The 26434-nt window shown below is 40.8% G+C and overlaps 3 protein-coding genes across 5 annotated transcripts in view; all 3 read left to right on the top strand.

Moving 5' to 3' along the window:
• usp45 (ubiquitin specific peptidase 45) overlaps nucleotides 1–2296 on the top strand; it is a 33516-nt gene extending 31220 nt beyond the window's left edge. The window contains exon 18 of the mRNA XM_069656914.1: nucleotides 288–2296. Within this exon, the coding sequence (XP_069513015.1) occupies nucleotides 288–418 (131 nt within the window). The 3' untranslated portion in view covers nucleotides 419–2296. The remainder of the gene's footprint in view (nucleotides 1–287) is intronic.
• A 4921-nt stretch (nucleotides 2297–7217) lies between these two features.
• Nucleotides 7218–15527, top strand: pnisr (PNN-interacting serine/arginine-rich protein). Of its 3 annotated transcripts, none has more exons than XM_069655732.1 (12): nucleotides 7218–7280; nucleotides 7800–7907; nucleotides 9082–9258; nucleotides 9488–9723; nucleotides 10108–10270; nucleotides 11006–11196; nucleotides 11403–11543; nucleotides 11682–11781; nucleotides 12370–12423; nucleotides 12817–13011; nucleotides 13453–14566; nucleotides 15169–15527. In XM_069655732.1, exons 2-12 carry the CDS (start codon nucleotides 7820–7822, stop codon nucleotides 15200–15202), a joined length of 2493 nt encoding a protein of 830 aa, XP_069511833.1. In that variant the 5' UTR covers nucleotides 7218–7280; nucleotides 7800–7819; the 3' UTR covers nucleotides 15203–15527. The 3 variants fall into 3 exon arrangements, with proteins under 3 accessions (XP_069511833.1, XP_069511835.1, XP_069511834.1); XM_069655733.1 differs by lacking the exon at nucleotides 7218–7280 and adding an exon at nucleotides 7291–7384; XM_069655734.1 differs by lacking the exons at nucleotides 11403–11543; nucleotides 11682–11781; nucleotides 12370–12423; ... (1 more) ...; nucleotides 13453–14566; nucleotides 15169–15527 and having other exon boundaries at nucleotides 9488–9659; nucleotides 11006–11093.
• A 937-nt stretch (nucleotides 15528–16464) lies between these two features.
• coq3 (coenzyme Q3 methyltransferase) lies at nucleotides 16465–24443 on the top strand. The gene is made up of 6 exons (XM_069656923.1): nucleotides 16465–16678; nucleotides 17584–17721; nucleotides 19352–19451; nucleotides 21747–22013; nucleotides 23190–23349; nucleotides 23937–24443. The coding sequence occupies exons 1-6, from the start codon at nucleotides 16485–16487 to the stop codon at nucleotides 24116–24118; spliced, it is 1041 nt and encodes a 346-aa protein (XP_069513024.1). The 5' UTR covers nucleotides 16465–16484; the 3' UTR covers nucleotides 24119–24443.
• The last annotated feature ends 1991 nt before the right edge of the window (nucleotides 24444–26434 follow it).

Genomic DNA, 26434 nt, shown 5'->3' with positions numbered 1-26434 from the left:
TGGAGTACAACTTTTGGTTCCCTTGTCTCAGCGAAATGTTACACAACTGTTTCCTGTTAGTTTGCCCAATCCATTGTATTTGTTTGATAGCAATACTTTAGCTCTGTGTTGTGGAGAGAATCTCTGACAGCTCATCCCTGTATCTGTGCACAGAGGAGCACCAATAAAGGTGGAAATGCCTTCTAGTCATACATATGTTTTTAAAATATGAGACAGCTATTTATTTCTTAAATTGGTCTCTTTGTCCTCCGACATTAGCGCTGAATGTGTATCTTGATGTGTTTCAGGTGCGAGGGATGCCATCAGCAGCTCTCAGGGCCAGTGGGTGTACATCAGTGATACCACTGTTCAGACGGTACCAGAGTCAAGGGTACTCAACTCTCAGGCATACCTGCTCTTCTACGAGGAAATGCTCTAATGTGACAAGAGAAAGTGTTTTTTTCTTTGTATTATTTTTGGTACATGCCTGTACTGCTCCTCTTACTGTAGCTGTGAGTAGGTGGAAAAGGGAAATACTTCACTGTACACTCACTTTCTTACATAAGAGGAATGACCATTTTTCTTTTGCATACAAATTATCAGTCAGAATTGGCTCTTCTGAATATCTAAGATATTTAAAAGATAAATCTCAAATGTTAAAGTTATTATTTTCTGATTTGATATAGCCCAGATCTTTGTTCATGTTTGCTGTTCCCTTTAAAAAGAGGGCTAGAGAGAAGAGTGTTATCTCCTGCTATCTCTGTCACAATCACGTGCCTGAGATGTTAACTGCATGAGGGAGTTTGCTAGTAACTTACAGGAATTAAGCAGAATTATCGCATGCTAAAACTGCGTTCAGCACTGACTAGTTGATGTCAATTTTGTGTGTGCGCACACATATATGAGTGAAAGAATGAGTGAGTGAGAGACAGGAGAATGTAGATTTAAGGTGCTATGTGTATCACTTGCATCAGTTAACCATTGTCACATTCAAGTTGAGTGAGTATCATAGTTAGACTTACTTACAAAAAACCATCATGAAGAAGATCTGCGTCTCTGTCTGCGTTCCACCCAAAGTTTTTCCTTGTGTGGCAACAACTCACATTTGTTTGGACGTGTGCTTGTTTGTTTCTGGTTATGGCAGATGATAGATGGTCAGAAATGCAATGAGAATAATGAATTAAGACATGTTTGTCTGTGTTAGTACAGAGAATGATGCATGAGGACAAGTAGCAGTGTCATTTGTGACAGAGTTTATGGGAAATGTGGTTTAAATGTTTGAGTAACTCAAGCACCTACGGTGTTAAAATGAGGTTGGCTCGGCCTCTGCCCTATTTATTTGTGATAATAATGATTACATTGACATACTGGTCTGAATTGCTACACAAAGCACCTTTATGGAACAGCACAACTATTATTTCACAGCCTACTTTGAAAGGATTGTTCTTTTCCACATCAGAATGTATAAATGTAAGACTATCAGTGAATTACATTTGCCAAAGACAACTTTTGAAACTGAAGTCAGAACAGAATCTCAAACACAAATTCACGCACAGTTTCATTCATGTTTGTTCTCTCAAGGTCATCTGTATGGTTTCTCATTGTGGTAATGTACCTAAGGCTTTTCAGTCCACGAAAGCACCTTGTCTGCCTTCATAGTACTTCAGCTCTACTGTAACTGTGCAGGCGTGCAAACAGACCTATTAAGATCGCCAACAAAGAGTCACAGACTGACTTTGGATTCTCTAATATTCTCAGTAAGTTCAGCAAAAAAATAGGTATGAAGAAACTCAAAGGCTTTAAGCCTGACTACAAAACATATTTGCTGTAAAGTGCATGGGTTAATGTTCTAATGAATGTATTGCCTATTCTTAAAATGTCTTTGTCAAATGAGCTTTTCATCTTTTTCTATGAAAATATTTTAAGTGAAAACATTTTTCTTGCTCATTGGACATTTGCCAAAAACCGTGGAGGGGGAAGTGTTGAACATCAGAATCTACAGGTTTATTATTTCTTTTTCAGATGAGGACAAATTCAGTGCCTGTGCTTCAGGTTTAAGAAACCTGTGCATGGTAAAAATGAAAACATATGCAGAAACAAATGCAAAGAGGGATATGTGTGGCATATTTATCTACAGTATGATTTACTGTAAGTGAGAATGACAAGGAATATATGTAACTGTACATACAAGAAACAATAGAAAACCATGGTGCTTCAGGCGTTTTTCCTGAAGACTGAGTTGTTTCAAGAAAAACATAATTTCAGTCAGGAAATGATAAACATTTGAAATAGTATAACTACATACTGTATCAAAATAAATCTAATTTATGAACTGAATCTTCTTCAAGTCTTGTATTTTTCTTCTTTTGTTAGCCTCTCTGCTGCCAAACACTGGCACAAGAGAGATCACAAGGGAAGGTTTTGTTGCTTCTGCTGTGGACTTGATGTCATACTGTTTTTACTCTTAAGTGAGATGCTGTCCACCATTGCTATCGGCTGTCACTGTGGCTCCCATGGTGCCATATTCAACCCATCGTCACCGGTGATCGGCCCTGACGGGTGCAAAGCAGCACTGCTTCAGAACATGTCGCGAGCTGGTGAAGAGGAGGTGGGTGTGGAATCAAGAAAAGGGCAACGTCCACAAACATCCTCTTCCACGTCCTCTTGTTCCCACACGCTGTGACATCCGAGTCATGCTGCTGGAACACTAAAACAGGTTGTCAAGCCACCACCAACAAAAGAGCAAATGTTCTCTGAAATGTGTTTGTCTATTTTTAAAGCGTGAGGGGGGTGGCTTTTGGCTCGGGGACATGCAGCCGAAGCATTTGATGTGATTTAATCTCACTTAATGAAAGGAACCCCACCCCCCATATGAGACAGTCCAAAACTAATGCTGGAATGCTCATTACAGTCTACCTACAGTTTCTACCAGCAGTGTAGGTTACATGTTAGGCTCTCGCCAAGCAATACATTGTCACTGTCACTCACCTTTTTTACCACCCCACCACACGTACCCTGCATTAATTCACAACACAGTCACCACGTTCATTAGTGCAACAATCTACACACATGCCTTAGGCTTTGCTACTCACAGTGTGTATACATCACTACTTATCAACGGCCACATTACACATGACATCTGAACAACACCTGCAAACAACCCCTTCTTAAAACAGTGTGTAAAATATATTTCAGACATGTTTTAGGGAAGTTTTGACTCCCAAGAAGAGCTACAAAACAGCTAGACATCAGGCACCTAACACTGCAGGTGCAGGTACAGTCTTTTCTAATCTCATGACAGTTCACATATTGAGCAAGTCTGGAACTTACTCTTTAATATTATTTACAGAAACCCGAAAAGTGGCAAGGAAAAACTTTCTTATAACGGGAAGAAACGGAGAAATGGATTGAGACAAACAAACAGACAGACTTATGGTAGCAATGCCAATAATAATAATAGTAAAAATATGACTAATATAAGCAATAGCAACTAATAATAATATAAGTATAACTAATAGTTATAGCAGTTGTAGTCGAGCAGGTCCAAGGCAGCAGGAACAGGAAGAAACAAAGTTACTAACATGTATTTAAGGGGACATGAGAGAGAGAGGAGGAGGCAGGAGTCCGGTGTATAAAGGCCCGTGGCAGTCTAAGCCTAAAGTATCAGAACTAGGGGTTGGTTCGAGGCCAGCCCTAACTATGAGCTTTACTAAAGACAAACATTTTAAGCCTACTATTAAAAGTGGAGAGGGTGTCTGCCATCCGGACCCAAACTGGTAGGTGATTCTACGGGAGAGGGGCCTAACAACTGTAGACTCTGCCTCCCAGTACTACTCCTAGAGACTTAAGGTACCACAAGCAGGCCTGCATTCTGTGAGTGCAATGTTCTAGATGGGTAATAGGGTACTATGAGCTCTTTAAGATACGTTGGTTCCTGACCATTAAGAGCTTTAAAGGTGAGAAGGAGGATCTTCACTTCTATCTATCTAATATTTTACAGGGAGCCAGTGCAGAGAAGCTAACAAAGAAGAGATACTCCCATTTTTCTTATTTCTTGTCAGGACACATGCAGCAGCATTTACGAGTCTTTAGAGACTTAAAAGAGCAGCCTGACAATAGGGAATTATAATAATCTGGCCCAAAAGTATTGAATGCATTGACTAGTTGTTTTGTACCTATTTGAGACAGGATGTGCCTAATTTTTGCAATATGACGTAGGTGCGAAAAGGCTGTCATTGATGTTTTTTTTTTTTATGTGAGCCTTAAAGGATAAATCCTGACCAAATATAACTTCCAGATTGGTGCTGGCTGCCAGGATACCATAAAGGGCAACTATATCATTCGAGAACATGTCTTTTGCGTGTTAAGGGCCAAGCACAAAAACTCCATTCATCTGGTTTCATTGATAAGTATATTTGAGTATCATCTGCATAATAGTTATGGAGTGTTTTTTGATGATATCACCAAATGGAATTATATATATGCTGAATAAAATCAGTCCAAGCATGGAACCATGTGACTAACTTTGGCTTGAGGACTTTCCAATAACGAGTTTAATACTATTTCATAAATAGGATTCAAACCTGCTAAATATTGTTTCTGTAATACCAACTAATTGTACAAGTCTCTGTAACAAGATGTGATGGTCAGGACAGGACAAATACAGAGAGAAGTCCTCTATCTGAAGGAATTACTTTCACCAGTGCTGTCTCGGTGGTATGGTGGACTAAATTCGAACTAAAAAGCCTAAGATAAACTGTTCTTAAAAGGGAAAGTAACTTAAAACTTATTGACTGGATCTGTAGTTGGCTAAGTTGGCTAAATCAAGAGTAGGCTTTTTAAGAAGAGGTTTTCTTACAGCTACTAGGTTTTTGAACTGTTTCCAAGGTGCCCGTCTCCGAAGGTAAATCCGTACCAGTTAAGGCAAAGAAGTTACAACATCTGTATTTAATTTTTACCATTTTATCACAAAAGAAGCTCATGAAGTCATTACTACTAAAGGCTATACTGTACATGGTTCAGTGGAGTTATAACTCTCTGTTAGACTGGCTACACTGCCAAAAAGAAACCAAGGGTCATTTTCTTCTACCGAGCATGCAAAATAGGCCTCTCTAGCATTCCCTAGCCCCTTACTATATATATATATATATATTTTTTTTTTTTACTATCCTGCCAGACTAAACTAATTCTTCCAGTTTGGTGGAGCGCCACTTTTTTTTTCAAGTTTTCTAACATTGGATTAAGGTTGCAGGTTTCAGAGTTATACCATGAAGCAAGCCTCTGTAGTTTTATCATCTTCCTTTGAGAGGGGAAATTGAATCAAGTGTTATTTGCAATAAGCCTGAAGCACTGTGAGCAAAATGATCAAGTTGAGAGGGACTAACGTTGGCAAGAGCTTTCTGTCAAATTGACACATGGCGTTTAATTAAAATCCTGCTAAAAGCGCTTCCATAAAATTTTGCTGCAGCACCATCAAACAGACATATGAATACTTTTTGTCTGCTTGATGTAATCCAGTAATATAAACACAAAAGTTACAATTTTACTTGAGTTAATTTGCAAAAGTAAAGTGAATGTACTTGTAGTATCAATGTCAAAGTACTCTTTAGATGGCAGAATAATCAGAGTGCCATATTATAGGATTATTATTGCCACTGGATACCTGTGTAAGCAACATTTAAATGTTTTTGTTGCTCTCAGTGGAGCTAATTTGAACTATGACTATGATCTGCTCATCAGGAAAATAATATCTATATAGGCCTCAACAGAAATGTAATAGGGTCCAAGTAGTCCATTTTAAGCTACTTTTCAAATGTTCCTTGTTTAAATCGAGCTGAAACGGCATTTCGAGAGTATCTAGCTTCCGTATCATGACGTATTTCCAAGTGAAACAGGACGTGCAGGCGGGACATATCATTAGAGGGATTTGATTTGATTGTTGAGAAGTGGGCGTAGACAGACGTTCTCCACAGCGCAGTAGCTAGCTAACTGACGGAGTGTTCTTGGTGCTCTGTGGCTAAATGTTGCAGATTGATTGGTTAAAATTGTTTGGTGCTAACTTACGTAAGCACGCGTGAAATTTAGTTTTACCAGAAGAATTTTGATATAAGAACACGAAGAAATGGATTTTCTGTATTTTTGTTGGCCTATATTTTCAAATAGATGCACAATATTACCGGTGATGTGATCTAAAAGGATTAAAATGACATTTTTCATTTCACCTCGACTTTAAGCCATCTTATCACTCATTGTTAAAGTGTAAAATCAAGTATAAGTAGAGAGCAATGCTGCTTTCATTGATGAACCTGCACCATATTTAGATAATAATCACAGCCATCATTTAAATTACTTTATTACAACTTAGAAACTGTTCAGCTAATTGTGTTCATTAAAGCTCCTATGAGGAACTTTCGGTTTGTTTTGATTTTGGCGCCCACAGTGGACAAAGTGGTAGTCTACCTCTTATCTCTTTGTTGATCTTGCCCTGTAGGCCTACATGTGTCAGAGGTGTTTTTTTACCAGAAATTTTCCATCCTGCTTTCGTTTAACATTCAAACGTATTACTCGCTGTGAATCTTTGCCGTTGAAAATATAGAAAAAAGGCTGATTGGGCAGGGCAAGTTACCTCGTCTGACACCTCCTGGCAGTGGTTACAGGCCTTAAAAATAACTATAAAGATATAATCTTTATAGTCTTGTCACTGATGGTCCTGTTTGCTTTTATAGCTCATATAGAGGCAGCATTATTGATTTCAGTTCGTTTCATAACCAGCTAAAAACTCCTCACAGGACCTTTAACATCAATCTAATCAGTATATGAATCTTTCGAGCTGCTTTTACGTGTTGCTGGTAAGATCCTACTTTGAAATGTGAAAGTATAACGTAAAGTAAGGTATAACGAAAGGTAAAATTGGTCAGAATATTACAGATTCACTAGTGACAAAACTTTAGAAGCTTAAATTGTACCAAATTCCAACAGCATTTTGGAACAGGCAACAAAACAATATCCTGTTCAAAACAATGACACCAACACCTCGGTGGTCGACATATTATTTACTGAAAAGGCGACGGAGCACCTCTTCACGTTTGCACTTCGTGAACGTGCAAATAGCCAGACGTGTTTTTAAGAGGCAAACAAGGACACAAAATAATAACCAAGAAAAGTCGCATTATTCCCGACAGCCCCTGAAGGCAGCAGCAGAGCCCCGGTTCACACTTCTTCCGCGCGGGGGGGGGAGCAGCTCTGTAGTGCAGCCATTTTGATATAGAGCTGCAGCGCTGGAGAGAAACTATCTGGAAAAGGTGGGGATAATGTTTCTCTAAGCACAGCGCCAATCATAGTTTCCCTAACACTTTCCCTTTGGTACGGAACTGAAGTTAAACGTAGAGGCACATTTGTTCGTCCGGTAAGATGTCGTTGAGACTATTCGTAAGCGTTCATGTTCAGTTAGCTTACATTAGCTCGCGTTTGCTTTGGTTAGCTTCTCCAGCACACACACTCACAGAGACAGTTTAGGGGTTCTACCGGCCGCGAATTTATTAGTGTCGCGTGTCAGAAATGCTAAAAACTAAATACGACAAAGCTTTTGTTTAAACCATTAACAGAGGAAATGGTTTCAGGGTTATTGAACTCTCCAGCATTAGGCCAGCCGGTCAGTTGAGGTAACGTTAGCATCAAAGCTAACGCTCTTCTATGGCCAATAGACGACACACAGGTGTAATGTTATATAGCACATGAACTGCGGCAGCTCTCGCTCGTCAGTCCAAGAGATGCCGATGATGCAAATCTAAATCTAAATCCAGCTGACCTGCGTGTTTCAGGTTTTATCCACAGGAGAGAGATGTGGGACCAGGGGGGACAGCCCTGGCCGCAGTGGCCTTTGAGCCAGCAGCAGTGGATGCAGTCTTTCCAGCACCAGCAAGATCCAGGTTAGTGAGTGATGTATATGAACCTCGAAATCATTTTTTCTTACAAGGAACGTCAATTTGCACATCTACTCACTGCTCAAGCAGCCTTGGTGGTTGGAATTTCACAAGACCTATAGTATCTTCTGTATGAATATATTTTTTGAATATGTGGGTGTATTTCTTTTAGAGTATCTTGGAAAGGAGAAGTGCCCAAACCCAACAGCTTATCCACAGGGGTGCCTCAGGGGTCAGTGCTCGGTCCCCTTCTCTTTTCAATTTTTACCACTTGATGCAATTATCCGCTCTCATGGTTTCTCATACCATTGCTATGCGGATGATACCCAGCTCTTCTTTAGCTCCTTGTCATCTCAGCCTGTCCCTCTACACAACCACAGATCAATATCCAGCTTCGACAAACTGAACTCACACCCACAAAGTCTGCCCGTAACCTGGGTGTCATTATTGATGACCACCTAACCTGTAAGGTTCACATGGCCTCAATTGCTCAGTCATGTCGATTTGCCCTGTTCAGCATCAGGAAGATCAGACCTTACGTATCAGAGCATGCAACACAACTGCTGGTCAGGCTCTAGTAATATCACACATTATTACTGCTACTGCAACTCCCTACTGGCAGGCCTCCCTGCGTGCACATTCAAACCTCTGCAGATGATCCAGAACGCAGCAGTGTGACTGGTCTTCAACCAACCCAAAACAGCACACATCACTGTTCATATCCCTCCACTGGCTCCCAGTTGCCTGCCAATGAAAGGCGCCTGGTACTCCCATCACAACAGAGCCCTAAATCACTAACTAGACTCTTCTCCTCTGTGGTCCCCCGGTGGTGGAAGGAGTTACCAAACTCCATTCGGTCCGCAGAGTCCCTTTCACCTTTAAGAAGAAGCTAAAGACCCAGCTCTCTATGAACACCTCTGACCTTAATGATATTGATGCTACTGATGATGATGACATTGAGGATGTTGTTGATGTTGATTAGAATATTCATGATATTGATGATGATGACTATATTGACCTTGTTGATGATAACCTGTGTCTGGTCACACTTGAAGCTGTTCTTTCGCACTAACAGACTTTGTTCTACCCTGTCTCGATCTTAACTTTCAGATGAACGTCGCTATAGACAAAAACGTCTGCTAAATGAAATTGTCACATTGTATTTTGTGGCTTTTTTTAGGTCAAGTGGACTGGGCTGCCCTGGCACAAGCATGGATAGCTCAAAAGGAGTCAACAGGAACCGAGCAGCCAAACATTCAGCCCAATGGCCAGGACATCCCAGGCCTTGATGCTGTCGGACAGAGCAACCATGGCGCTTTCCAGGGTGACCCGGGGTTTGGCAGAATGTGGCAGCCAGGTACAAGTTTCTGCACCTGATTTCGGGTGGTGAAATAAGTCAGCATGTTTGGCACTGAGTGTCATTTGTTACACTGAAGAAAAAAAGGTTTAATTTTTGATATGATATGTGTAAATGTCTGGACATGTAATCCCTTTAAAATAGGTGTTAATCAGAAGAATTGAATTTGTTGGTTACACTTAGATTTATTGCTTTGGTTGTTTGTTATTAATTATGTTGTCATTACCAGAATGGGGGATGCATGGTCAGCCCCCTCCTCCTCCACCCCCTGACCAGGCCTGGATCCCTCCTGGGTCAGGACCAATGGATGTGGTGAACCCCAGCGAAGACAGCAACAGCCAGGACAGCGTCGAGTTCAACTCTGAAGCCCACCACGGGGTTTACCCCCAGAACAGCCATGGGTATGGGGCACAGCCCGACAGCTACGCCATGGCCCCCATGGCCATGAACCAGTTTGATTATCAGGTATGCAGATGCTACAGTAGAAATTGTTGAAGCGTTTGGGTTTTAGTGTGACAGCCAAGTAACACAAGAAGGAGCAATCCGTAGAAACTGTGCCGGTCCCAGCATCTAGGTGTAGCAGTCGTTGCTTTCTTGATGCGATGCAGAGGAAGGTGTTGGCTTGTTGAGGATCCAGCATGGTTTGGTATTATTTATTTTTTAGATGCTTTTTTATCTTATTAAACCAAATAGACTCATTGTAGCTCAGCCGTGAGTGAAGGTTGAATGGCAGCTTCTTTTAATCTGGGAAAAGACGACCGAGCCCTGCTAGGTGAATGGTGACAATAACAGAGGACCCTCTTTTCTTTGAACTCCATTTAATTTTCAGTTTGTGCTCTTTCTCAACAGCATGGAGCGGCCTCATCCTTCCCTCCCGCACCCACGGGCTTCCACTCCCCATACTGGCAGGGCCCTCCTCAGAACAGACGAGATGCCAGACCACCGGGGTTCAGAGACAGACCTAGATCCCCCATCCAGCTCCCTGTTAAACAGGAGGCCCCAGCACCTTTAGGTGTGTGTTTTTCTCTAATTTAATAGCTATTAAATAAGCTGTCTAAAGTTTGTCCAAAAATGAAACTCAAGAGTTTGTTACTCCTCAAAGATAGTGATTACTTTTGAATTACAACATACAATGTTGCTCGTGAATTTAAGATAAAGCAGGAACAACTTTGAAACTACACATGCAGATGAGACATAAAGTTCTGTTAAAGGCATTATTGGTGTTATTATTAGGTCTTTTTAGTATTGTGTATCATTTGTATTTTTGTTTGCTCTGATGCATTAGTAATCGGCCCCTCCCTGTTAAACTAATGTATATTAAGGACTTAACCAGACACTAAAATGTGTTAACACACTTTTTATCTCACAAGACAAATAACTGGCAACATTTTGTGTGTGTCTAGTGACACTAAACAAGTGTCTATGATTTTAAGCAAAAATGCAACAAAACCTGATTTTAGCTTTATGAGATGAACATTATTTTGAGCTAACATGCAGATAATTAATTGTAGCTGGAATCCTACCATTGACAAAGATGGCTGTAACTGATTGATAAACTGATAATAATGAATTAATTCATAATTGATAAAATAATTCACATAGAATGAGTGCTCAGTAAACTGACAGGGAAGTATTAAATCAACGGAGGTACTTTTGCAAGTTGTTGTGGGTCATAAGGGGTTTATGCATATCTGAATGTGATGGTAGTATGTGAATAATTTATTTTGACCTTGGATTTCACATTCAGATGCTGTAAAAAGGCGCACACTACCTGCATGGATCCGGGAGGGCCTTGAAAAGATGGACAGAGAGAAGCAGAAGAAGCTGGAGCGAGAGCGAATGGAGACTGAGCGTGCAAAAATAGCAAAGGATGGTGGTAAAGATCAGGAGGCAGACCAGGAGGGTGATGGGCCACGTGTGCCCCGCAAGAGTAAATTTGTAAGCAACCCATTTATGCCTTGATGGTTTCCTTTTGAAAGACAATTTCCCCCCTTAGCAATGTGTTAGTGACCAAAAAGAATTCCAAGGTCATGAATGATTTCTCAGACACATATCTCACAACTGTAGCAAGTTACCTTCAAAAATAAGGGCACATTTTGCCTCTTTGTCGAACGAATATCAGTCTTTGCGTCTCTCTTCCTCAGGACAGTGATGATGAAGGGAATGATGACAATGATGATGAAGAAAAGATTTCCACGAAGAAAGAATTCTCTGGCCGGAGCCCATCGCCTCCTGCAGAGGACAGTGAACCTGAAATGACTGATGAGGAAAAGGAATTCCAGCTGGTATTTAGTTTAAGTTTCAGTATTGAGAAGCCCTTTATGAATAGATAGTTGTAGTTGAGAGTCCTGAAAGTATATTAATGGCTCACGATAAAATGATAAAATAGTGGCTATTATCTGATTTTGTCCCCTTGTCTTTAGATGATCATCACAAAAACACTTCTGACTGAGATCCTTCTAGAGGTCACTAATGAAGAGATCCAGCATGTAGCCAAAGAGACTCACCGGAAAGCCACTCGAGGTCTGCTCTTGTCTTTTCCACTTTATGCATCACATGCTTGACACCAAGAAATTATGTTTAAACGTCCAGAGATCCATTATGTGCCCATTATGCCCTGTAAACTAAAATGGGAAACATGGCAATAAGTCTGATAAGTAATTTGAGCCGTTCTCTGCTAATGCATCAGAAGGAGTGAGCAGAGCAAAGTTTTTTACAATCAATATTTAAAACCTGGTGTTCTGGTACATTGTATCAAAGGTCCTGCTGAAAGACTGTATGATATGACTGAACAAAGTCTCAGCACTGACTCTGACCAGCATTCACCAATAGATAGAGACAAGTGACTGTGCATTAGTGCAGATTGGTTCTTTCCCTTCTTTCCAACTGTTTGACATGGATTGTATAAGAGAATTTTGTTTGTTAACCCCTCTCTCTTTTCTCCATTTTTTCTTTTTTGTTTTTGTTATTTTTTTTCTCTTGTTACCAATGGCAGCTCTTGTGAATAGTGCTTTATCTGTGACCCCCTTCTCTAGCGACTCTCTCCTTGCCTTTGAGAAAATGGCAGTATGTGTTTTAACATGTTGTTCCTGTTGTTGATGTGAATCAAAGCTCCTGCAAAACAGCTGGCACAGTCAAGTGCACTGGCTTCTCTGACTGGTCTCAGTGAGTATCCCTTTTTCTGTCACCGGGGGTGGGGAAACGGGGAGAGGGAGTTTTGGCGGCGTGTTAGCAGGAGAGTCTAAAAAGCTGAAAACACACAAGTCTAAAATACACTATAAAAATTTAAGATTTCTTAAATTCTAATTTCTTTGGAATCTCAGTGACTGAGCGGGGTTTAGGTTTGCACTTTGATGATAGAAGCATGCTCTTAAATAAAGTGTTTCTGTAAGTTTATCTTTAAGGGTTTGTTTGTAAGAGGTTTATCAGTTAAACTATATTTAGTGCCTTTTACTGGGTCCTTAAGTTGGTATGGAGGGCTTTTAAAAGTTCAACCTGATTGTGAGAATTGATCCTCATTTTTCCCAACACTCAACAACCTGGGCTCTGTTGTGGCAGGTGGCCTTGGTGACTATGGTTCCGATGAGAGTGACGATGAGGACGATCGCAGCGTTCGAGGGTCTGAATCTTCCGACACGGACGAGGAGGAGTTGCGGCATCGCATCCGGGAGAAACAGGACGCCTTCCGCCGCAAAGAGCGGGAAATGCTGCAGCTGCAGGAAAAACAAGCACAAGAGGCTCTGATTGCTCGTGGTAAGACATGATGTTTGTGTCTTTGAAAGTTAAGACTGGGAACTTGCTACATTTCTAATATCTTTAAATGTTTGCCTTTTCTGTTTCCATTCAAGTTTGGAATAGTATTTCTGCAGCAAATGTTATATTTTAATCTGTGTAAATGCTGTGAATGCGTGAAAACTGTAGTGTGTTCCTAGTCTCTCCAGAGGGGTGTACTACGAAGCGAGATTAGTGTGTAAGTCGGGTCTGTTGAACCTAAACCCGAGGTTTTCAGTGCCACGAACAGAACGTTTATAGCCACCTCTGTGTCACCTGTTATCTCTTGGGGATTCAGGCTTTGTCTAGCCAGTTTACCTAAAGAAAACCTGGGTATCTTGAACTTGCTTCGTAGTATACTCCCCAGCATTGCATCTTTCCTTGTTTGTTTTTAACCTATGTCTTTGGTCTTTGTTTTTACAGAAGATATGGTGAAGGAGAGATTGATCAGAGATAAAGGGGAATATGATGAGGGCCAGCAAGAGAATCCACACAAACAGGAAGTAAAAGAGAGGGAGGCGGAGCCCTTGGTAGAGAGGCGTAGGTCCCGCAGTGAGAAGGAGGGTAGTGAGACTAAGCACTCGGGCAGAGGGAAGGAGCGTTCAGGGCGAGTCAGCAGCGAGTCCCCAGCCAATGGTCACAGCAGCAGCTCTCGCTCCACTTCCAGCCACAGCAGCCGTCGTTCTTCATCCTCCTCTTCTTCCTCCTCAGCATCTTCACGTAGTTCTTCCCGATCCTCCTCCCCGCGAAGGAAGAGGAGGCGTAGTCGCTCCTCTTCTCACAAGGCGCGGCGCCGCAGCCGCAGCCACAGCTCGCACAGGCATCGTAGTGACAAGGGCAGGGACAGGAGGAGGAGCAGCGCTGAGAGATCAGGCCGCCACAAGAAAGACCGCAGTGATTCCAGGGAGCGCAGGAGCCGCAGGAGTAGATCCAGATCCAGAGACAGAGACAGGGGCAGAGCCAGGGCAAGAGACAGCCACAGTCGCAGCCGAGAGAGAGAAAAGGAGAAGGAAAGGGATAAAGAAAGGAAAAGGAGCCGAGATCGCAGAGACAGCAGTCATAGTCGCAGCAGCAAACACAAGCAGAAGGCCTCCAGCAAAGACAGGGAGAGGAGGAGGGAAAGGAGTCATAGCCACGAGAAAGACAAGAAAAAAAAGGATAAAGATAGAGAGAAGGAGTCCGATAAAAAGAAAGAAAAGCCAAAATCCAAAGAGAAAGAAAAGGAGAAGGAAAAAGAAAAAGGAAGCTCAGTAGCTGCAGAGGAGAATGGCAAATCAAAGAAAAGGAAAGAGAGTGACTCTTGCACGGACTCCCAGAGTGACAAGCACTCACGGCATGATAGCAAAGCGAGCAAAAAGGGCTCCGCAAAAGCTAGCAAGAGGCGCTCAGACTCTGACTCAAGTAGATCCCCAACCCCTGAAGTTAGCAAGGAAAAGAAATCAAAAAAATCTAAACGTAGTCGCTCACGGTCCACGGAAAAATCTCACAAGTCTGGTAAGAAGGCAAGCCGCAAACACAAGTCTAAGTCGCGATCAAGGTAGTATTCGTTTTTTTCTCTTTTCTTCTTACTGTATGTTTTGATTGTATGTCTCATTGTGATTACCTCTGCAGCCCTTTTAATCAGTATTTTTTCAGTAACTTAAAAAAGGAAAAAAATATAAGGATTGTTGACTGAGTGTCGAATGCAGACACATCTGCTTAACTCTAAAGTTGAGTGTGATGCAATAAAGGCTATTTAATGCTTTATGATAGTTTTATCATACATGCAAATATGTCCTATGAAGTCTCAGTAACCCCTCCCCCATTTTCCTCAGTAGAGACCAGGCCACTATTAGGCAGCACCTTGTTCAGATATGCAACCAGCTGTCTTTCTGCCCAAAATAAAGCGGGGAAATGAAAAAAGGTCCTACTAATGCCAAAGTCAACCAAAGACATTTGCCTTACACTGTGCACTGCAGAGTAGACAAACTCCTCTAGAGTTTTCAGAAATGTGCCTTTTTGGGGATACATTTTTTTGTACTGTGGGAATACATTGTGTCTGGTGGGAGGGGTGGTATTTGTGCATGTTAGTATTTTGTAGTCTGAGTGGGTGTGTGTAATTAGTGCAGTATTAATGTCATGTCCACCCCTTTCTTTCAGGTCAACTTCCCCCTCCCGTCGTAGCAGACGCTGAGGAGCACAGTTAACCTCCTGATCTGTGCACTTTACCATTTTAAATTCCATGAGTTGAACAGGCTTGTCTCATTATAGAGGCAATTGTGTAGGTGAACCCCCTCTCATACATTTCTTTCATCTTTGTAAATATGTTGTTATTTTTAAAGTGTGACTGAAGAACAAGACTTTTTGAATGGTAGGAGTTTTCACTTATATCATTATGCAAAGCTTAATAAGACTCTATGGACACTAAAAACACAAGTTGTATCATTTTAAATCGTAACAGGATTAACTTTTTTTCCAAACATTATTGTAAGATGTCCAATAAAACTGTTTGTTCATTGTCTTGCCTCACTGTCTCTTTGATCTCAATGCTACATTTAACATCATTTGTTGAAACATCATGAATATTCCTTTATACATACATTTAAATGTATGTACTGTCTATGTCTTGTACATAGAGAGCGAAGTTAAACTGGAGTCCAATTCCTTGTATCGTCCCCAGCCAATGGTCATAGCAGCAGCTTTCGCTCCGCTTCCAGCCACAACAGCCGTCATTCTTCATCCTCAGCATCTTCACGCAGTTCTACTGATCTTCCTCCCTGCGAATGAAGAGTAGGCGTAGTCGCTCCTCTTCCAACAAGGCTCGCCGGCGCAGTACAGTGACCTGCTGCTCTGTGGGTTCAAATGGTACCTACTTGGGTTGGCTAAGGACTTGTGGTTGAAGACAAAACACTGAAGTCTGAAGGGCTACATGCCTGAAAGTATCTCTTTCATATAAGGGCAGCTGAAGGTTTTTCTGTTAAATGATGTGCTGCAGTACTGATTTTGCCTTTCCTTTTAACTTGGAACAGGTGTGTAAAGTAGTACAAATTGCATCTGGAGTTGCGATACATGCTCAGAAAAAATCCATTAGTACACAAACCTGATACAGGTGTTCTCAACTGTCAAAGGATGGGTATTAACCTTTGAAGAGCATACTTAATCAGATAGCACGAATACTTGGATTTAATGAAGCTATTGCTGGCTAAGCAGAAATTACACTATGTTTGACGACATCAAGTGGTCACTAAGGAGACTAACATTAGATCAGCATTACGTATATGTTACTCCATGAATTCACGATATACAACCTTTTCCCTGTAAAGCCTCAATCCCTTCTGTACTAGCCCAACTAAGTGTAGGAACTAAAGTATGTCTTGTTTCTAGCCGAGCTGAAAAGACACGAGCACCGTCGGTCAAATTGTCAACAGTGCAGTGAACACATTCACATTAGCTAGCTGCTAAGCTGTCTTGTCAGTATGTTCTCGAATAAGTTTGGCCGCCTCATGTTAGGGCTGTACGGCTGGAAAATGAGCGCTGTCTGCGGTGTGGTCCAGAGTTCTGCAGGACGGAGCGGGTTTAGCTGGACGGCGGTGTGTAAACAGCGGACACTGTGGCTGCAGAGGAGTACCTGTCTGAAGAGCCAGCACCACACAGTGCCCTGCCACATTAGGTAACCTGAGAACAGTGTAGGAGCAAACCGAGGTTGAAAGGGTCAGATTCTGATATCTTTTTAAATCGACATGAAGGGTGCGAGTTGTAACGAAATATAGGCCAAATATAACATAACATGTGCTTTTAGCAAATATTTTTAACCAGTAAAAAAATAACGTCACTTTAATTAATTACTCATATTGTCAGTTGCTTGGATATTTTCTGGATGCAAGTAAGATTGGTTTTAGTTTTCATGTAGGCCTACCTTATTGCTGTCAATTACGTTTTGCTTTTACATTTGACATATTATAAGTAAGACAATTGTGAAACTAAAAATTACTATACCATCATATCAGTTCACAGAGAACAAGGGGACCTGAAAAACAGTCTTTTCTATTCAAGCAACAGACCAATGCCACAAAAGAATACTTTATTAATGGATCTTCAGCATTGTTGAGAAGACTAATCATTTTAACCCTAAATCTTTTTGGTTTTGTAGAATAATACACAGTTATATTAGACATTACAATTAGTATTGGCATGGGAAACATACGTTGAGATTGCCAAAGCAAGTGTCAAAATAAGGACAATAAAAGAAGATAAAGACAAAATGTGTAAATAGAGCTGTATAAAACTGCAGCATTATAATCACTTAAAAATATGTGGTGTTGAACTTAAAATACAAACTGAAAATGCTGAATTTACTCTTAAAAATATATAGTATAAGTAAAGTTAACTGAGGATAAAATAGAAAAATGTGGACAGCAGTTAAGTACAAAAAAAGTGCCAACTGTGTAAACCAATACTTTTTTTAACTCTTACTTTTGAATCCATGCTCCCAAGATATTTTCCAAGGTTGTAATCTATCTATCTATTAAGGCATGTACAGTGTTAATGGCTTCCTGTCTATTTTGCTATGCACAGTGCTCGGTCAGCCTCCCACACCACAGTGGACCCCGATGAGGTGAGAAGGTTCCAGTCACTGGCCAGCAAGTGGTGGGATGAGCAGGGAGAATTTGCCGCTCTTCATGCCATGAATGACCTGAGGGTGCCTTTTATACGGTGTGTGTACAAAATATGTATCTCAACCTTTATTCTATTTTTGAAATGCCAAGATGTCACGCACAAGTCACTTTTAACACAGGGGATTGAGGGGCAGAGGCGTCAAGCAACTGTGTCAAAACATGACCTGGAGGAGATCCAGCATCGTGGTATTTGAGAGCAAAAAACACACGAGGGAAACATTGAAGTAAGATACATTGAAAGTGACAGGATTCCTCCATACATCAGCATATTTTCAGCCAATAGCGGTTCAATGGCCCCGGCGCTACATACATGCATACATGCATGTTTTGGCGGCTGGCTCGGCTGTTTTGATTGATAAGATCTGCTGTAGGGGCCCCACAAGATAATCATTACATTACCCAGCCAGCCAAGAGCCCTGCTGCTGCTCTCCCCTTCCCCCTCTGCGGTCCTGTTGGTGGTGGTTTTGATGATGACGTGTGTTTATGGTGACAGTATGACAGATCCAGTGCCAGTGTATGTCTGAGCGTGGCTGATTTGCCTGATATAAGTCTGCCCTCAGGGTGTGTCTAAATGAGAAGCAACAGCAATAGTAGCAGTGGTGCTGCTGCTTCTTCGGTACCTTTTGAGACAATCTTACGCTGACACTGGCAATCCAGACTTTAAAAACTTTACTTTTATTAATTGAAAATTCTGTGTAATGTAAATATGAATTACAAAGTCTATGTTTGTACCACAGTAAATCCTGCATTCATTTTTATTCAGCTTTACTTTTTCTGTCCTGTAACAAAACACAAAGGGTGTATTTTTATTACCCGCATTAATATTTTAATATGTCTATTACTTTTAAGTTTAATTCCCTAAAACAGCAATCTACAGTTATACTGTAATGCTGGAAAGTGTATAATATTAACCTTGATTGACACTACTGCAACAGTCATTTGATACATACCAAGGAAATACTTATTTTCCAACTGTAGTTTATTGTTAATATAAAAAGTCAGAATATTTTTAGCACTAGAATAAAAGTTATTTTGATAATAATAATTCATAATATTAATATATATTATAATATTCAACTCACATTGTGGATACGTAGCTTTTGTCCGCTTCCTCCTGCTTTGGGGTGGGGGTAGGAGTTAGTTAGGTGTATGTCTGCCAACACCTAATCTTCTGTCTTCCTTCACTGTTTGCACGACTGCTCCTGCGCCCTGGCAGAGCTTTAATGAGGATGATGCATACCCAGATCCTGGCCTATTCTGCATGTTTAACGCCTGGGGCAGACAGTTGTCATCAGACAGTGTGTGAGGGAAGCAAGAAGGGTAGAATGCCGCAACACAGTAGCGACATGGGGATGAATTAAAGCCAGAGGATATTTATGGCTGTTAGCTGGCTGACGCTGTAGCACACAGTAAAGTGGGGGTGGTGGTGACAGTCGATGATATAAGCAATATAGATATATTATATAATATATATATATATCAGTATTTTCAGGGTCTCCAAACAACCCATATACCCCCTTATACTGAGCAGCACTGCATACTCTGTTTGCTTTTTCATTTACCATGAGACTGTGACTGTGACATAACGGGTGTATGTTGGATGATAGGTGTGGTCATAGGAGAGACTTTTATTTGAAATATAACCCACTGCTGATATACCTGTTCAGGGACAACCTGCTGAGTGTGCACAGAGCGCGTCATCCTGGAAGGCCACTTGCAGGACTCAGAATCCTGGATGTCGGCTGTGGAGGGGGCCTGCTCACGGAGGTAAGTTTGTGTATGACCGATAGAGAAAGATGCAGACCCAGTGTGAATAAGCGCATGCAGACATAAATATCCTTCTCTGTACACATTCTCTCTTTGTTGACTCCCAATAGTTCCAATTGCTACCTTTCACATCACATTTAGTCTTTTCTGTCCAGATAGCAGTCTGTTCCAGCATAGGATTCTGCTTTCAGTGCACCATAGTGCCAGTCTTTTTACATCCATACAAGCGGCCAAAAAACATTTATATGTCAGCCTAATTTTCGTTCTCCTTTGATTTGACTGGTCTCAGTTTGGTGGATCGGACAGTTGGTCGTTTACAGTTGTTTATCTGTTTGTTAGTGTTGATAGCTAGGCAGCCGGGACAGGACTTCTGTCTCTTCCTTCATTTGAACTGAGGACATACCAGCTGTGCTGTGTGATTCAAGAAGACAAAATCAGGTCCTGTATTTTGTATGACTCTGTCACACAGGCTGTCACATTCAGACACAGACACACAAAACCCCCAAAAGTGTCTGTTGAGGTTGCAACTGAGGTTGTGTCTCTTGGTGTCTTGTCACTTTAACCCTTTCCATCAGAAGGGATCAGCTGTGGGAGGATGGAGATTGGCCCCTGGGCAAGCAAGTGCAGCTCATCACACAGATCTGTGTGTTTAGCTTTTGTCCACAGGAGGGCGTTGTTGTTCTAAAATATAGTTACTCTCTGTTAAATGTATTTCTCTATACTGAGGTTAATTGTTTAGAACTGTTGTCAGCTGACAAACGTCAATGTGGACTAAACTGTAATTCACTTTCAATAATTAGTTTGCAACAAAATACATGCAATGTCCACTTCTTTTAAACGTCATGAACTGTGTTCTTTGTCAAACACAACTACCACCAGAGCTCTGTGTTTTAAAGTCTATTTTGAACGCATTTACATGATATTTAAAATCTCTCATAACATACACAAAAAAACTACAAGGTAGATTACAACATACTGCCTGCAGCTGGATAACAAATAACCTCATAGAGGATTTATTTGTTTCATGGTGTTGGAAAATATATGATCAGGTGGTCAGATGATAGGCTTGGTCATATCTGCACATAGCTGCTGAGGATGGATGAGACATGCACGAGCGTTCTTTCCCAGTTTTAGCGCAAGAGAGGTTATGAGATCTGATGTGGGAACAGACTTAAAATAGAATGAATGTAATTTTATCTGTATGTACTATATATATAGGTAAAGTAGATATATAGACTTAACTAGACCTTTTGTTGTGTTGCATTACTGGTTTGACTTAAGAAAATACATCCTACTAAAATATGTGTTAGGCAAAACATGCAGTAAAGACATGGCACTCTTTATTTTGTGATATTATCTTGGTTTATTTCAAATATAATACCAATAGGAACTTAATCAATGCTCCTCCAAGGACAACAATGTTTAATACAGATGGATTATTGGAGGAGTGTATTTTGTATCCTGTATTGTTTTATCTGTCTTATTGCTGTTGAGTCTGTTTTGTATTCTCTCTTGGGTATTTGTTGTTGATATAATGTATTTTAAAGGCCCATTAGGGACGGGCATTGCAAGTTAGCCAACGCTATAAATGCTGTAGTGTGTGGCATCGGTTTACTTGCTTCATACTTGTCCCTGTACAAATAAACATTAATAATGGATCAAGTGTTTTGGACGCAGAAATCTAGAGAAATGTGTGTTACCAGGTGAATGAGACTAAGTAAGTAAGAATACGTAAAATGTTGAGATCATGTTACTTTTAAGCAGGATCGACTGTTTTGGGGGTGATTTTATTATTAACTCTTTCTTGTAGACCCCCTGTTTCATTATAGGTTATTTAAAATGAGTGTGGAAAAGATGACATTGTCTACGTCAAAGAGGATTATACTTATTTATACTGTATGTTTAAGTGTTAGAGTTTCTCAGTGAAATGTTAAATTGGGAAAGAAGTAGCAACCTTATCTTTATCACAGAATGTGATGTGGTTTATGGGAAATGTAGTGTTAGGAACAGTAGCACTATCCTCTTGAGTGGCATTCATATCTTAACCATGGTCTCATTCATTTAAGGCAAAGTATTATAAATCATTTGATAAAGATTTGTATATGTTCAGAAATTCTACCTGTTGTACCATTGTTGTTTTGTGCCATATGTTTATTTTTGTGCTCTAGGTGTAAATAGCATACTGACTTTGTATATTAGATTTAGCTGCTCGATTAAGGAAGTTTTTAAAAAATGTGACACAGTGGATACCGTTCTGACCTCTCTGACCCTTTCCTCTTACTCGTCCCTCATTAGCCCCTCGGTCGCCTGGGAGCTAAAGTGTTGGGTATAGATCCAGTGGAAGACAGCATCAGCACAGCCCAGCTGCATTCATCCTATGACCCGGACCTATGTGACGGGGTCAGCTACCGGGCCTGCACTCTGGAGGAGCTTTCAGCAGAGGAGGAGGGAGGAGCAGAGGAGCCAGGGGCGGCCCAGTTTGATGCTGTTGTAGCATCGGAGGTGGTGGAGCATCTGGCCGACCTGGAAACATTCGCCTTCTGCTGCAGCCACGTCCTGAAGGTGTGTCCCGGGACATTGTGTGTGTGTGTGTGTGTGTGTGTGTGTGTGTGTTCTGCAGCTGTTAACTCATGGCCGATATTTCTGCAACGATACAGTGTGTTTGTGTGTTTATCTGAGCGTATGCTAATGTGCATATGGTGATTTTGTTGTGTTTGTATCTGCTGTGCGTCACTGGGAATAGGTTAGCATGTGTGTTTATTTGTGTGGGTCGTATTAAAAGTTGACAAGATTTAGTGAAAGCTGTGCATCAATACTGAGAGTAGATGATTGTAATCTCATAGGTCAGTGGGCCAGAGGAGCTGAGAGGAAAAAAAGACAGCATAATCTCCACTTAATGCCTCTGCCGTTTTGGTGCGACTGGACTTTCTCTCTCTCTCTGGCCCCAATCTCTCCTTTCTGCTTTTTTACTAAAAATAACATTTAAAATGTATCCTGCTTCAGGGTGTGTGTGCAGGGAGGAATTCTTCTATTGTTAACATTCATTTGAAAAAAGTGCTTTTCTCGTGCTTTTATTTTCCATCTCTCATGCTCTTTATCTCTGTCCACTCTCCTTCTACTTCCCCTCTTGTTAAATTTGTCTACATTGACTGAGGCTGAACTTTGATATTTGGCTATAACCTGTTAAATAAAAGTGGACGTAGCCACAGTGATGTCACTTCTGGGTTTTTAGTCTACCTTTCTAAAGCCCTGACTTTGGCATTCTGGCTGTGACTTTTATTTTCAAGCCAGCAGCGACTATATTTCTTTAACAAATACACATTTATACCTGTCTATCCTGGTTTGACAGGTTGCTTTGGTAGCGACTTGTCAATCACTGATCACTAATCGCCAAGCCCTGAAGTGTTCCCTTCTTAATTGTCTATTTGACTTTAAATGGGGCCATAATTTACAAAATAGACATCATGCTTTATTGAATAACACTTACAACTAGCAATTGAAATCATAAACTCAAGTGTCAAATGTTTACTCAGGTAAGGAGTTTACAATTATAGCCATTTTCTCATGTTTCCATACAGTTGAACCTCTTTCTGTACGCTGAGTTGCCCCCTACTGGCCATTAGAAAGAATGCATGTTTAAGGCACTTCTGCATTGGTTTCACTTTTTAAACCATGTTTTTTTATGCAATATTAACTGTAAATCTTTACCACTTTATAATTTATTTTCTCTGTGTGCAGCCTGGCGGCTCACTCTTCATCACAACTATTAATAAAACCAACCTGTCATACGCATTGGGTATTGTCGTAGCGGAGCAGCTGCTGCACATCGTTCCCAGCGGGACCCATGACTGGGAGAAGTTCATCAGCCCAGAGGAGCTGGAGCGCCTCCTAGAGTCCAGTAAGTCCCTCTTCACACAGGGTGAATCTGTTTCCCTGTAACCAAAAAATAGAAGGTTATAAAGTGTAGATAATTGCAATTGTGCTTCATTCAGATTCAGAATCTCTGAAACATTCTTTTGGCAAGACATACAACTTTACATAATCAGTTCAGCAGATGCTTATTTTACATGGCAATCAATTTACATTTGTGACATCTTATTTTTTCTGCACGTTTAGCCGCCAGACATTGCTATGCAGGGTTTTTAATCATACATAAAGGGACATTCATAATTTGAGCAGGTTGCATCTTGACTCATTCCCAGTTCTACATTTGGGTAAATGAAGGGTTATTATTTGCTGTTATGGACGGTCAAATTTCAGTTCATTGAAATGGGTCTCCTTTATTAAAATGTATTTAATTTTAGAAACTTCAGAGTCTGCTATTCAGTGTTCTAACCAGCCACTGAAATCAGCTGCGCTACTTACAGTGTCATGTCCTTGCAGTCCCAGAGTTGAAGGAATTTTGTTATTTTATTAAAGGTATAAGATTGAAAAAAAAAAAATCTTTGTTGTTGCAGTCATTTTGTCCTTTTCGGCTCCTTTCAGATGGGTTCTCAGTAAAGTCTGTCGAGGGAATGCTGTACAACCCAGCATCAGGATCCTGGAGCTGGACTAACAGCACCGCTATCAACTACGCCCTCCACGCTGTCAAAGTGAGAGACGATGCACAGCCAGACCAGACTGAGGACAGCAGCTCCCACTCAGAGGATGCAGCCACACACAGTTGAGAACAACTGGAGAAATCTGGAAATAGAAAAACACAAAGTCCCAACTTCCCTGAGGAAGACAGAGAATACAGAAGGAGAGGGACAAATGTATCGCTGCGTGGAATTAGGGGTTTACTGTAGTTGCTGGTTTGCACACAGGATACTATTTCATTGTGCTGTTGTTACAGTTTAAGATATCTGTTTGCAGAGCTATACAAGGCAACTGTCAGCCTCTAACTATGCCATTCATTCTATGCTTAATAACATTACAGCATGAGTGTATAATGTAATGTACGAGAAAGAGTGAAAGAACAACAGTGAAACATCATATTTATTTTTCCCTGGCTAACAATAAATATATTCTCATGATTGTTTCGGCTGTATTTCTTTATACTAAAGCCTTTAGAAGAGGATGAGAGAGTCACATCCCAGAGGATTAAAATGGGTCTCATGGGAAGTATTATATAATGCATATCAAGCCTTGAGCAGAAGTCATGCCTGCATGATATTCTTAAAGAGACCTTCAATAGGGCTGTAAGTGTCCACAAATCTGATATTTGTGTCTGAAGAAGCGGAAATTTGCAAAAGGGGTTCTTTGTGGATCTCACCAAACCAAGTGATATTACTTCTGTTAGTTATCAGATTGAATGGACTGTAATAAGATAGATAATGATGACTAATGTCTTGTATAATTGAGGGTCGAGGGACAACCTTGAAGCCCCCACATATTTATTATATACGCAGCAACAGACATACCTGCAGGGGGACACTTCTTCCCACACTAGTTCAGCTGTCTGTAAACACAAACACTGCTGCTCTAATGCGCGCTCCTTAAAGCCGCGGGAGCGCGCCTCTAACTTGCAGTAGCTGTGGCTGCGGAGAGGACTTTGCAGCACATCACTGTCCTGTAGCTTAAATGTACATCGTCAAATACAGCAGCTCTTTTCTACCTGGATAGACCGTCACCTGTTGACCGCCAGGAGACCCGATTTCACTGGCATCAGGACGGCACAGATGGCGATGTAAGCTGTAACGTCTGGACCTTTACGAAATCTGCTTTTCTCCAAGTTGTCTGTGTCCTCCTCTCGGCATGCTCGACAAACTGATTCAGAAAACAACCGGTGGATTTAGCTGCAAAGATGAACGTCTTCCTACACTTCCGAAGTTGTTCCAGAGTGAGTTTAATTACCTCCGTTGTTTGTTTCCATGAATACATTAACTACTTGTTCATACAAATTATGATTTCAATTTAGACCTGAAGCCTTTTCTGAACGATAAAGAGTAAAGCCATGTGTATTGCAATAGCTAATAGATAACTTTCTAAGAACACTTGGCAAAAGTTTTTACAGCTCTACAAAGGAAAACAAATAAACCACAGCAGGTATCGGTGAAGCATCCTTTGGTTACTAAACCTTAGAGTAGGCTGACAGATACACATATTTCTTATATGAATTTAACACTGGCATATATCGTCATTAAATGTTGTCGGCCAATGGGCAATGTTTGCATCATAGTGAGCCACTGGTTTCACTGGGATGCAGGGGCTCGTCAGGGCGGGGTGTCTCCTCCACTGGAGCAGACAATAGGCCTGCTGCGTCAAGCTCACATTGTTAGACACATAAACGCCGGATGTTGCTTGCGCTCACCTTGGAAATAAAAGTATTAGGGGGGGGGTTTCTATACAAAAATTAGTCTTCTAAAGAAATGATTTTATAAGATTTGATAAAATAATCTTAATGCACGGTCTGCTATCTAGATCTGAGCAGTCATCAGGTCTCATCAGCTTTCTTCCATTTCCTAAATTATCAAGGCTGAGCATTCATGTTCAAATGTAAGATGTTTACAGAGAACAGGAATATATTCAAGGCAGTGAAAAACAGCTGAAAAATGAAACACTGTATAAATAAACAAAATGTGAGATGTGACACTATACTGCTTTTCTCTGGCGCTTGTTTAACAGAAGTGCTGTGGCATGCATCTTTGATAAAAAACTTAGTATTTTTATGTTGTGGACTGCTGGTCAGATAACACGAGCTGTATTAGCGTGACTCTGAGAAATGACATCTTATATGTGAAATTTAAGAAAAAGAGAGATAATCGGAAAAAAGTATTCACAGATTAATTTATAATAAAGTAAAAAATGTTCGATTCTATTAGCATCCACCAATGAAAAAACAGGTAGCCTAAGTTAAGTGAAATTAAGCTTCCCGACAGGCGGTGGGGGCATTCAGTTGTTTCACTGGTTCAGCATTTGGATATTTTAAAAAAGTTAGTTTACACTTATCACAAGATGAGGATTTTAAATATCCATATTATTCGAGATATTGTCGACAGAAT

Source organism: Semicossyphus pulcher, unplaced genomic scaffold (assembly GCF_022749685.1).
Source record: "Semicossyphus pulcher isolate SPU_LCO1_2020_fin unplaced genomic scaffold, fSemPul1.0.p SCAF_9, whole genome shotgun sequence".
Classification (NCBI taxonomy): Eukaryota; Metazoa; Chordata; class Actinopteri; order Labriformes; family Labridae; genus Semicossyphus; species Semicossyphus pulcher.
The sequence above is the reverse complement of the archived record's forward strand: the minus strand, read 5'-3'. Positions and strand labels throughout refer to the sequence as shown.